Source organism: Delphinus delphis, chromosome 12 (assembly GCF_949987515.2).
Source record: "Delphinus delphis chromosome 12, mDelDel1.2, whole genome shotgun sequence".
NCBI classification, from domain to species: Eukaryota; Metazoa; Chordata; class Mammalia; order Artiodactyla; family Delphinidae; genus Delphinus; species Delphinus delphis.
In genome coordinates, this window is record NC_082694.2 from 26,152,885 (window position 1) to 26,165,531 (window position 12,647).

Sequence of the window (12,647 nt, forward strand, 5' to 3'; positions counted from 1 at the left end):
ATCACGTTCAAATTTTTTTTTTACTGCAATTCACACAAGGCTGTAATGGAAATAAAAATTTCACAAAACAATACTTACCCTTACTCTATGTGTTATGCACTCTGACATTTTCTATTCTGTTATTTCATCTTTTAGATACTAGTTACCACCAAGGGGTGAAGCATAGTTTTTAAAACATTCACAGAATGAATACAAGAGATATAGCATGCCAAAAATAAGAGTCCCAAAAGGAGAAAAAAGGATTAATGGAAAAGAGGTAATAATTTCAAAAAATACTAGAAGAAAATTTTCTTCAGATGAAGAAAGGAATCATCTAGTTTCATGCTTCATTTTAAATAACAGACCCCTTTATTTCCAAAACTTGCTTGAAGAGAAGACTGACCCAAAGTACTTGATAAAAGCACAGATCACTGAGCCTCAATCCAGTCCTACCAAATTAGAATTTTTAGGGGAAAATGATAACATGTTTATTTAACAAGGAATTCAAGATATTCTTATCATCTGAGAAATTTGGAAAACACTTAGACCTCTTTTAAGCTCCCCAAACTTTAATGTGTATACGAGTCACCTACAGTCTTTATTTTTAAACATCTTTATTGGAGTATAATTGCTTTACAATGTTGTGTTAGTTTCTGCTGTATAACAAAGTGAATCAGCTATATGTATACATATATCCCCATATCCCGTCTTGCGTCTCCCTACCACCCTCCCTATCCCACCCCTCTAGGTGGTCTCAAAGTACTGTGCTATGCAGTTGCTTCCCACTAGCTATCTGATTTACATTTGGTAATATATATATATGTCAATGCTACTCTCTCACTTCATCTCACTTTACCCTTCTCCCTCCCCGTGTCCTCAAGTACATTCTCTACATCTGCATTTTTATTCCTGTCCTTCCCCTAGGTTCATCAGAACCTTTTCTTTTCTTTTAGGTACCATATATATGTGTTAGCATACGGTATTTGTTTTTCTCTTTCTGACTTACTTCACTCTGTATGACAAACTCTAGGTTCATCCACCTCACTGCAAATAACTCAGTTTGGTTTCTTTTTATGGCTGAGTAATATTCCATTGTATATATGTGCCACATCTTCTTTACCCATTCATCTGTTGATGGACACTTAGGTTGCTTCCATGTTCTGGCTATTGTAAATAGTGCTGCAATGAACACTGTGTAATAAGACCTACAGTCTTATTAAAATGCCTACCTAGTTTGATAGTTCTGCATTGGCCCAAGCACTTACATTCCCAAGTAGCTTCTGGGTGATGCTAATGCTGCTGGTTCAGGGACCAGGAGTAATACTTTGGCCATAGTTAAAGATTAGATGCTTCACAGTTCACTTTTTGATGCATAACATGGATACCAAAACCTTATATTGCGATTTGCCTGTTTTCCTGAACATCTTCTGTTACTGTAAATAAATATATTTATTTCTGTAAATAAATGAGATAAAACCATGAAAAAAAAAGATAGAAAAGGAAAAGAGGAAAAAAACCCAGACATCAATCTCGCTTAGGCAAATAGATGTAAAAATGTTAAATAAAACACGAGCAATTTGATTCCAGCAATGTATCAAAGGAATGATATAGCCTCTGGCCAAGCAGAATTCATGTCAGGAAGGTTAGGGTAGGTCAGTGTTTGGGTCAGTGTTGGGAAGTCTATCCATTTAATCCATTGTGTCAACAAGTTAGTGAAAAAAATTGCACATTCATATCAACAAATCCGGAAAACGGCATTAATAAAAAGAAATGATATGACATTCCAATGAAAACTTCAAGGCAAAATATAGTAGAAGGAAGCTATTTAAACATAAAAGACTGTTTAACAAATTTAACAACAAATATTATCCTAAATGGTAAAAAACCAAAGCCATCCTAATTAACTTCAGAAACTGTATGGAAATACCTGCTATCACTGTTTTGAATTCGACTTTGTCTTGGAAGGTAAAGGAAATTCAATGAGACAAGAAAATGCTAAAGATGTGATTGAAAACTACAGAAACTCAAGTGGAAAACACTAGAATTTTCTTGAATAAGAAATTAGGTGGGATGGCTAGGTCACACACACAGACACATATAAACAAATACGTATACACAGAAGTCAATAGGCTTTCTTTGATCTAAGGTAAAAAAGGAAAATATTTCATTTACAATAGAAACAAAACACATGGAAATACATTTAATCAAAAGACTGGATCTATTTTAACCAAAATTATAAAATCATTTTGAAAGGCATAAAACAAGACTTGAAGAAATGGAAAGGCATACCATGTTCTTGGAAGAAAAAATCTAGTATCAAAAATGTCAATTCTGTCAAAATTAAATAAATTACAGGCAGTTCCAATTAGAATAGTACTGCAGTCTATTTTGTTTGGAATTTTTAAAATTGAATTAAAAACACTAAAATTTAAATGTGATGTCCCAAAATAGATAAGAAAATCATGAAATGAGCACTTATGTGAACTTGCCTTACCAGTATCAGAATATTTTATTTCTGTGTTAGTCAGGATAAGCTACTATATCATAGTGAGTAACAAATTAATCCCAAACCCTAGTGCTTTTTTTTTTTTTTTTTTGCGGTACGCGGGCCCCTCACCGCTGTGGCCTCTCCCGCCGCGGAGCACAGGCTCTGGACACACAGGCCCAGCGGCCATGGCCCACGGGCCCAGCCGCTCCGCGGCATGCGGGATCCTCCCGGAGCAGGGCACAAACCAGCGTCCACTGCATCGGCAGGCAGACTCCCAACCACTGCGCCACCAGGGAAGCCCCCCTAGTGCTTTAACACAAGAAGAATTCATTTCTTGCATATGCTACATGTCCATAATGATCTGGCAGGGGCCTGTGTTATGCAGTCACTCCGGAATTCCAGATGATTGGGACCTGTCCTCTTGTAGCTGCATCATTTGCGACTTGGCAGGAGACAATATATGGAGAAGTCTCTCTCTCTCTCACTCTCTTTCTTTTACTCCCTCCCCTGCCCACACACACACACACTTCTATGCTTTAGCCTGGAAGTGATACATATCATTTCATTTCCACTAACAACCTGTTGGCTGAATTAGTTGGCTCTGCCTCATTGCAAGTGGGCTAGGAAAAGTAGGAGCTCATATGAATTATATGTATAATGTTGCTATAGAAATAGATAAATAGATCAGTGGGAAAGACTGGAGAATATAAATATTAAATCACATATATTCAAAAATTTATTCTATGACAAGGATAATGAGTTAATTCACTATGAAAGTGGATAGAGCTGTGAAAATGAGCAAACTACATGAAAAAAGTATTTTACATAATATAAAATAGCAAACTCGAGGTGAATTAAAGACCTAAATGTAAAAAAAAGAAACAGTAAAAAACTGAAAAGAAAATCTAGGAAACAATGTGAAAAAAGCCAGGATTTGGGGAGGTTCTTTTAAACCAGAACATAAAAACCCCAAAAGCTATTAAAGCAAATACAGACTACTTAAAAATTGTTTACATTTTTATGGAAAATACATAAATTCAAGAGATAAATAATAACACTAGAAAAAATATTTGAAATATTCATGACATGCAAAGTGTTTATACCTATAACATACAAAGAGCACCTAGAAAAAAATGACCAGAAAGCAATCCAACAGAAAAAGGGACAAAGGGGTATGAATAGACAATTTATAGAAGGGAAAATCCACATAGCCAAAAAATATTAAAAGAAGTCCAAATTCTCTAGCTGTTAGGAAAATAAAAACTATGTATTAACAATGTTAACGTATTTTACATATTTTAGACTGACAAAACTAAAAAAAACCTTAATATCTATTACTGTAGGTGATGTGGGGAAAATGGTAAATTAATCACTAGTGAAATGTTATAGTGTTATACCCTTTTAGAAGGCAATCTGGCAACATAAAATAGAAACATACAACCCATATACATATATGCACATGAATATAAATACAATCCACTAGCAATTCCACTTGGAATCTATCTCATTGAAATAAAGCGTCGGACTGTGGAGACATAAAAATGTTTATAGTAGCATTGTCTTTAGCAGCAAAAACTGGAAGCAAAGTGAATTTTAATACAAATAGGGAAGAGAGTGTATAAATTATGATACATCTATACCACAAGAATAATATTTAGCCATTGAAAAGAATGAGTTAAATCTACCTGTTGTCTCTGAAGCATCCAAACAATATTTTGAGTGAGAAAAACAAAATTCAGATGATAGTGAAAATCCTATATGTGTAAATGTATGGCTATTGTGTTTGTATTTCTGCCTATACTGTTAAAGGACCTGGACAAATAAGAAAGAATTTATACTAGGTTGTCAGAATTTTCTTTGAGCCCGGTGGGTCTGTGTTGTGTGCCAAGGAGGAAGTTCAGTAGAAAGGAGAGCTAAGGAAACAAATATCAACTCTTGGAGAAAAAAAGCATATATAGGATCTTACTGATAAAATTTTGCAAACAAAGTTATTCCCTGTGTGGGGAAGGAGTGATGCCAGAGCAAGTCCCTGCTTATAAGGTGTGTGTGTGCGTGTGTGTGTGTGTGTGTGTGCAAATTAAGGACAACTTTTGCTACTGTATGGCTGAGTCATTTTATTAATGTGAAACTATCATGAATATGCTTTGTTTTTTTTGTGGGAAAGAAATTAACTTCAGCAAGTCATACATACTTAGGACATGGCTATCAGCCATGAGGATCCAGGAAGAGGAAGGAGCCACCTAAGCCAGCCTCACCTACTCTTCGGGGCCAGGAATGCAGACTCTTGAAGGCCAAAGAAATGTAGGTGTTCTTCTGAGTTAGCTGGACCTTGTGGGACTTTAAGCAGGGTGACATGATTTGACATATGAAATGTATATATGGGATATTCTCCTCCCTTTCACCCTCAGCCTCCTCTCATCCTTAACATTCTTCAGGCTTAACATTCAAATCCACAGATATGATTTTCTACACTCTTCCCTGGTTCCCCTCATTGTCTAGATTAATGCCTCCCTCTTCTCTTATCAGGCCTAATACCTTTGCTCATCATAATACTGCCCATTTTGTGTAGGTAATTTTCTCTTTCTCTGTCACTATACTGTAAATGTTTTCTAGGCTATATCCACAGCACAGTAGTACCTGGTTCAAATTATCATCTTGCCCCACTAATGGAGGATTAATAGATAAATCCTGATTTTTTAGCATTTATTTTAAATTTATTTATATTTAGCTTTTATTATTTACTTAGGATTTATTCTCTTTCTCCCCACCCCACCCCCAAGCATTGAGTAAAATTCCTTTAGAAAAAGTCAGGCTGTCTCCACCAGACAGGGAGAAAGAGGGAAAGATAGGCTTAAGACAGCTTGGGAGGAAAAATTAAAGGTGGACACACACATACATACTCACACTCTCTGTCAGCTCTGCGAGGTGGTGGAAGCAGAAGTGAGAGATCCAGAGTGGAAGAGAAGGTGTTCCCTTCCACAAGAAGGCTCTCCTTTGCTGCCTCTCTAAATGGGGTGGGGTGGGGCGGGATGGGGCAGGGTGAGCACTGTTCTCTTCAAGGTATCACTGGAGTTTTCTTTTCAGGGTTTAAGGGTGCTTGGAGGACCAGGCAGTGCAACATGCGATTCATATAAACGCTGAAATTCCAGGATTCGACAAAAGCAGAGTGAACTAGCAGATTCCCCGAAAGCGTCGGATTTTAGCCCAGCTTAAATCCAAGACAGGAATAAGGACACAGACCTACTAGAGAATGGACTTGAGAATATGGGAAGGGGGGAAGGTAAGCTGTGACAAAGCGAGAGAGTGGCATGGATATATATACACTACCAAACGTAAGGTAGATAGCTAGTGGGAAGCAGCCGCATAGCACAGGGAGATCAGCTCGGTGCTTTGTGACCGCCTGGAGAGGTGGGATAGGGAAGGTGGCAGGAGGGGAGACGCAGGAGGGAAGAGATGTGGGACCATGTGTATATGTATAACTGATTCACTTTGTTGTAAAGCAGAAACTAACACACCATTGTGGAGCAATTACACTCCAATAAAGATGTTAAAAACAAACAAACAAACAAACAAAAAACCTTTCTGAACATTAAAGCGCTTCCCTGGAGATACTTTTCTCCCTCGCAGGAGAAGCGCTCAGCCAGGCAGAACGAGTGCATAAACTCGGCTCCCAGTAGAGTGCCGGCTTACTCAAACCCGAGCTTCCGCGCCCATCTCAGCCTACATCCCACAGTTCCGAGTCCCCGCAGTGAAAGGTGTGGTATCGGGCAGAGGGGTAGATGGCCCCCAGAAAGGCTCGGAAGACTCGAGTGCCCACGAAACCTCATCTCCCAGGGCGTCTGGCTGGAACGCCCTCAGAACCTCAGTCCACCTCGGTTTCTGAGAAACGGTTGGCACCTCCTGGCGAGCCCCTCCCAGCTTCTCCCAGCGCCCTGTACCAGCTTGGCCATTTGAAATGGTCTTGGACTAGGAGACGAGGCCTCGAAGCCCGCCAGGGGCGGGTCTGGGGTGGGGAGATAAGACGAGCAGACATGCCCTACAGTATTTATGCAAACCTGGCAGCCGGGTGGGGAGAGGAGGAAGAGCCCCCGACCCCTTCGCAGGGAGCTCAGCCCAGTCCCCACCGCCTGCGCGGGGGCCTCATCTGGAGAGCGCTACTGGTGCTTTTCATGGGACAAGGGTGGCTGGGGAAGGTGTCCCCAAAGCTTAGAACCTATCACTGCTTCCCAGGGGAATCGGCCTGCTAGGGAAAGGAACTAGGTGTTTTGGGAGCGTTTCGGGCTGGAGCGAGGCCCGGAGCGAGCGCTGGCACGTCGCCCCCACACTTGGCCAACTCCGACCTCCAGAAGCAGGGGCCTCTGCAGAGCTATGGCAGCATTCCTGACCTCCCTGGATGTTGAGCGTCCATCGCTACAGCTCTTTCGCGAATCCTTCCTTTCCCCTTGGTTCATCTGGGGTTCTAGCTGCGGACCCCATCTGGCGCAGTTACTCCGAGGGGACCTAGCTAGCGCCCCCTCGAGGAGTGCGTGGGGAACCCGGCTTGCAAACTCTCACAGCAGGTAGCAGCAAAAGGCTTGGTGGCTGAGATGGTGCAGTGAGACTGTTGTTAACAGATGATGCAGCTGCAGCTCTGCGCAAGGGGACTGGCGAGCACGTAGCCAGGTACTGCCCCTTCCCAGTGACGTCTTTACAGTGGGTTATAAAGACCTCACGCGCAGCCTGCCAAGGTTCTGCTAACTCCCGAGCCGAGCAGGACCCGAGCCAAGAGGCGCCTGCAAAGCTGCAGACGGTGGCGGCGGCGGCGGAGGCGGCTGTAGTGAAAGCAAAGGAAAAAATCTCCAGCTGGACGCAGGGCCCCAGAATTCCTGCCACAGGCTCTGAACTTTGACAGGTCGTGCTGTGACTAATACCTCCCACCCCCACCTTCGCCCCGAAGTCCTCACGCAGCACAGGACTTTGCCTTTCCCGCTGCAGATAGGAGGAATAGCAGTTGCAAGCAGCAGCAGGTGCAGTAAGGTGGAGGATCTCTGCTTCCTGGAACCGCGACCCGTGGAATTTCTTTCTCTTTTCCAGCTCAACGCAGGAGAGACGCTGTCTCCAGATTACAGAACTCAAGTGCTTTCTGAAGCTCAAAAGTGGAGGAATTCAAAGCCACCAAGGGTATACAGCACATCTAGAAGCTTTTATCTTAGCGTCAAGTCTTCTGCTTACAAGGAAAGAGTTCTGTCTAGAAAGAGCCTGCAGCCCTCCTGTCTTGGTTAAACAGGACTCTGACCCCAGGCGCTGGCTCAGGACCCTGCTGCAAAGGATTTGTGTGTGTGTACAGAGAGGAAGGTTTAATTGCTTAGCAGAAAAATGGATAACGTCCTCCCTGTGGACTCAGACCTCTTCCCAAACATCTCCACCAACACCTCGGAGCCCAACCAGTTTGTGCAGCCGGCCTGGCAAATTGTCCTTTGGGCAGCTGCCTACACAGTCATTGTGGTGACCTCCGTGGTGGGCAACGTGGTGGTGATGTGGATCATCTTGGCTCACAAGAGAATGAGGACAGTTACTAACTATTTCCTGGTGAACCTGGCCTTCGCAGAGGCCTCCATGGCTGCATTCAATACAGTGGTGAACTTCACTTATGCTGTCCACAACGAGTGGTACTATGGCCTGTTCTACTGCAAATTCCACAACTTCTTCCCCATTGCTGCTGTCTTTGCCAGTATCTACTCCATGACAGCTGTGGCCTTCGATAGGTGAGCTTGCCCTTTGTGGAAAAGGGGAAAAAATCCTTAAAGGAAGATAGCATTGCTATGCAGCTTCAGGGTTGGATAGTGCCTGGTTCAAGGTGGAGATTGGCCACCTGAACCCCTGGATTTATACTGACAGTCAGCTGAGTCAGTTGTTGATGGGGTATTTTATCTTATCTCACGATTTTCTTTTCTATTTCTTTCTTTTTCTACTCTTTTTCACCCATCACCAGTCTCCCTTCCTTTATGTATACATCCTACCTTTTTTCTTCATTTCTCTCTTTTATTTTTCCCTTCTCCACTCATCTTCCTGACATTTTCCATTCAACTCCTACTTTGCTTCTTTCCATATATTCCTTCTCTCTTTTGCCTTTAATGCCTGAAGAGGATACCCAGGATGTGGCCAAGGGGCCAACCCCTGGCTAGGGCTTTGTGAATCCTTGCAGGCCTGCTATTCAGCTATACAGCCTTTTGATACCTTCCAGTTTTAAGTACCCATAGGACAACTTTCTCATCTTCAATTTTTCCTGAATATTCAGGAGCTTTCTGCTCCCAACACAACTCTCCAATATTATTTGGATGTGAAAAGCATTTTATTAGAATCATAAAATACTCAGGATTCTAATTCAGCTCTCTCTATGCTGCTAGGGGTTCTCATTCAGAAATGAGAGGCAGCTATGCTGTTCTTAAGGATCCAGGAGTTTTTCTAAACTTCTCTGGCCATGTGAGGTCAATGTTTTTAGCCTCTCTACATCTACAGATAAACATGCTTGGCAAAGGCAATTAAAGGCAATTGAAAGCTCTTTCTTTCCCGCACCCAACAGGCTAGGGTTTCAGAAGCTGATTAAAAGTGAAAGTGTTGGCATTTTCACACATTAGAGCTACAGTTCTGGAATGAAAGTGTCCTCAGGTGGCATGATGGAAAATTGATCATTAGAGCACAGCTCTATTTGTATTGACTTTTGGGTGGGTGTCCTAGGTCTCTAATGTGTATATCTCTGGGTGTACAAGTGTTAAATGTTTACCTAGGATGTGGAGGTATGTTTAAAACACCTACCAATGTGATTTTAAAATGGGTTCTTTTGATGGCCTTGCTGAGATAAATGAATATGAGAAGCCCAAAGAAGGAGCTAAGAGAAAAACTTCAAAAAATATCATTCCCAAATTACTGAATTCTTTTGTATAGAGATTTGCAATTGATTTGAGGTCTTTTGCAGGTTCTGTAGTCAATGATCACTTTTAAAATCAGAGAAAACTATGTTTTCTTTGCAGTGATGTCCAAATGCTAATTTTTAAGTTCCCTTTATGCAACTCTTAAGTGCTTAATATGTTGTGTGTAAAATAAGTTGTGGTGAATCAATTTATATTTTAAATGTAGAAGGGAAACCAATTACTCAAAGTGGTAGTGAAATGAATTCTTTTGTAAATTTATCTCTTATGCTATTCTGGTTTTTAGATATTTGGTTTGCTGAAAGTGAGGTACCTGTAATCTTTCTGCACTAACTTGCTCTTTTAACTTCACATCAGCCCTCTTAAACTTAGAAAACTCACAGCATGATGTATAACTGATTATATGTGCAGTGAAACCTGGTGCCTTTTCGGCCTTACAAACGCTGTCTTGATTATCCCTAAATTAGAGGGGAAGTTGGTATTTTTACTGCATCAGGTACTTGTGTGAGCTCAAGGGAGACCTGACAGTCAGCATGAGCCCAAGCATTCAGTAGCTGATGGAACACCAGAGGACAGCTCTCTTGCTTTGGCTTACACAGAAATGACATGTTCCACAGCCCTTCTCTTTCCCTTTGAACTTAGAAGGTTAGGGGCAAGATACAGGGTCAAACTCTTCAGTGGGTTGGGCAAGGAGCCAGATTTTGGCTGCCTTGACTCTGGCATCACAGGCTCCACTGTTTCTCTCCAGGCAAACCATAGACCCTGACCCTTCATGACACCTGCTCAGTGAGGTCAGAGGATCTCTGGTGTCAGAGTTGAGAGCAATGACAACAAGAAATGTCATCTGTGCCTGATGTGCAGATTATCAATGGCATGCTCAGGGTTAGAGTTCAAGGTAGAGTGAGGGATGATGCCTCAAGGCTGTGTCTCCAAGTCCTCCAAGTGCTCCTTCTGTTTTTCCTTGCTCAGCCTCATGAGCTGAGTAAATTAATCTCCTCAGGCCCTCTGATGAATCTAGCTCCACCACAGGCATGGTCATCCATTCTCTGCCAAGAATGCTTTAGAAAGGAAGAGACCTCGAGCTCTTTCCATATGAATGATTGCTTCTTTCTCCACCATGACAATGCAGACTTTGAGGAAATGTTAAATTATCTTTTTGTATGCTCCTTGAATTTTTAACAGATAACTTTGAATCATATTAAAAATGAAAGCAACATGGTTTTCCAGATTATAAAATTAAACCTTGTTCATGAAGGACATAGAAACAAAAATACAAATCAACCATTAATTCGCAATGTAAAAATAACACCTGTTAACAGTTGAATTTCTTTTATGACTATTACACTACATAATTGAAGTCAGATTCTAGATAATTTTGTAACTTACTTTTTTCCATTGATATTAATGGAAAACATTAATAATAGTTTCCCATGTTATTAAAATGTCTTCAGTCACATAATCATAGTGGCTTCCTATTATTCCATTTTTTGAATGTGCCATTATTACTTTAACCATCTCCCTAATGCTGGGAACCTAGGTGATGTCTAGATTGTTTTGCCATTATGATTAAGGTACTAATAAACATTTCTGTATGATAATTTTATTTTGCTTTCTTGATTATTTCTTTAGGGTAGATTTCCCAGAAGTAGAATTACTGGGTAAAATGAAATGAAATTTTTTAAAAATGCCATTGGTATTTTAATAGAAATTGCATTTAATCTGTAGATTTCCTTGGATAGTATGATCATTATAACAATATTAATTTTTCCAATTTGTGATCATGGTATATCTTTCCATCTGTTTGTGTCATCTTAAAGTTACTTCATCAGAGTTTTCTAGTTTTTGGAGTACAAAAGTGTCTTAGTTAACTTTATTCTTAGGGATTTTATTCTTTTTGATGTGATTTTAAATAGGATTGTTTTCTCAATTTCTCTTTATGATAGTTCATTGCTATAACATAGAAACAGAACAGATTATTGTATATTAATTTGGAGGCTGCACCTTTACTGAATTAATTTATTAATTTGAATATTTATTGGTGGTGTCTTTAGGATTCTCTATGTATAATATCATGTCATCAGCAAACAGTGACAACATTACTTGTTCCTTTCCAATTTTGATTCCTTTTATTTATTTTTCTTGTTTAATTGCTGTGTCTAGGACTTCTAATACTATGTTGAATAAAAGGGGCAAAAGTGGACATCCTTGCCTTGTTCCTGATCTTAGAGGAAATGCTTTCAGCATTTCACCATTAAGTATGATGTTAGTGGTGGGCTTGTCATATATGACCTTTATATGTTGAGGTACATTCTCTCTATATCCACTTGTTGAGAGTTTTTATCATAAATGGATGTTAAATTTTGCCAAAAACTTTTCTACATCTAATGAATGAACTTATAATTTTTATTCTTCATTTGTTAACTTGGGTGTCACATTGACTGATTTGCTGATATTGAACCACCCTTGCAACCCTGTGATAGATTCCACTAGATCATAATGAATGGTACTATTAATGTATTGTCTAATTCGGTTTGCTAGCATTTTGTTCAGGATTTTTACATCTATGTTCATCAGTGATATTGACCTGTATTTTACTTTTTTGTGTTATCTTTGTCTGATGTTGATATCAGGGTGATGCTGGCTTCATATAATGAATTTGGAAGTGTTCCTTCCTCTTGAGTATTTTGGAATAATTTGAGAAGGTTAGATGTTAGCTCTTCTTTAAATGTTTTGTAAAGTTCACCTGTGAAGCTGCCTGATTCTTCACTTTTGTTAGTTGGGAGTTTTAAAATTACTGATTCAGCTTCTCTACTGTTAATTTGTCTATTCATATTTTTTTATTTCTTCCTGATTCAGTCTTGGGAGATCATGCATTTCTAAGAATTTTCCATTTCTTCTAAGTTGTCCACTTTATTGGTGTATATTTTTCATAGTAATCTCTTATTATCCTTTGTATTTCTGAAGTATTTATCTGTAACTTCTCCTTTTTCATTTCTGATTTTTTTTATTTAGGTCCTCTCTCTTTTTCTCTTGATGAGTCTGGCTAAAGATTTATCAATTTTGTTTATCTTTTCAAAGAACCAGCTCTTAGTTTCATTGATCGTTCCTATTGTTTTTCAGTCTCTATTTCATTTATTTCTGTTCTGATATTTTTTATTTTTTTCCTTCCACTACTTTGGATTTTGTTTCTTTTTCTAGTTCCTTTAGGTTTAAGGTTAAATTATTTGTTCGAGATTTTTCTTGTTTCCTGATGTACACTTGTATAAACTTCC

General features: G+C 39.8%; 1 protein-coding gene across 1 annotated transcript in view; it reads left to right on the forward strand.

Annotated features, from left to right (window-relative positions):
• The first annotated feature begins 7,822 nt into the window (after window positions 1–7,822).
• TACR1 (tachykinin receptor 1) overlaps window positions 7,823–12,647 on the forward strand; it is a 93,413-nt gene continuing 88,588 nt past the window's right edge. The window contains exon 1 of the mRNA XM_060027736.1: window positions 7,823–8,211. Coding sequence (XP_059883719.1) covers window positions 7,823–8,211 — 389 coding nt within the window. The remainder of the gene's footprint in view (window positions 8,212–12,647) is intronic.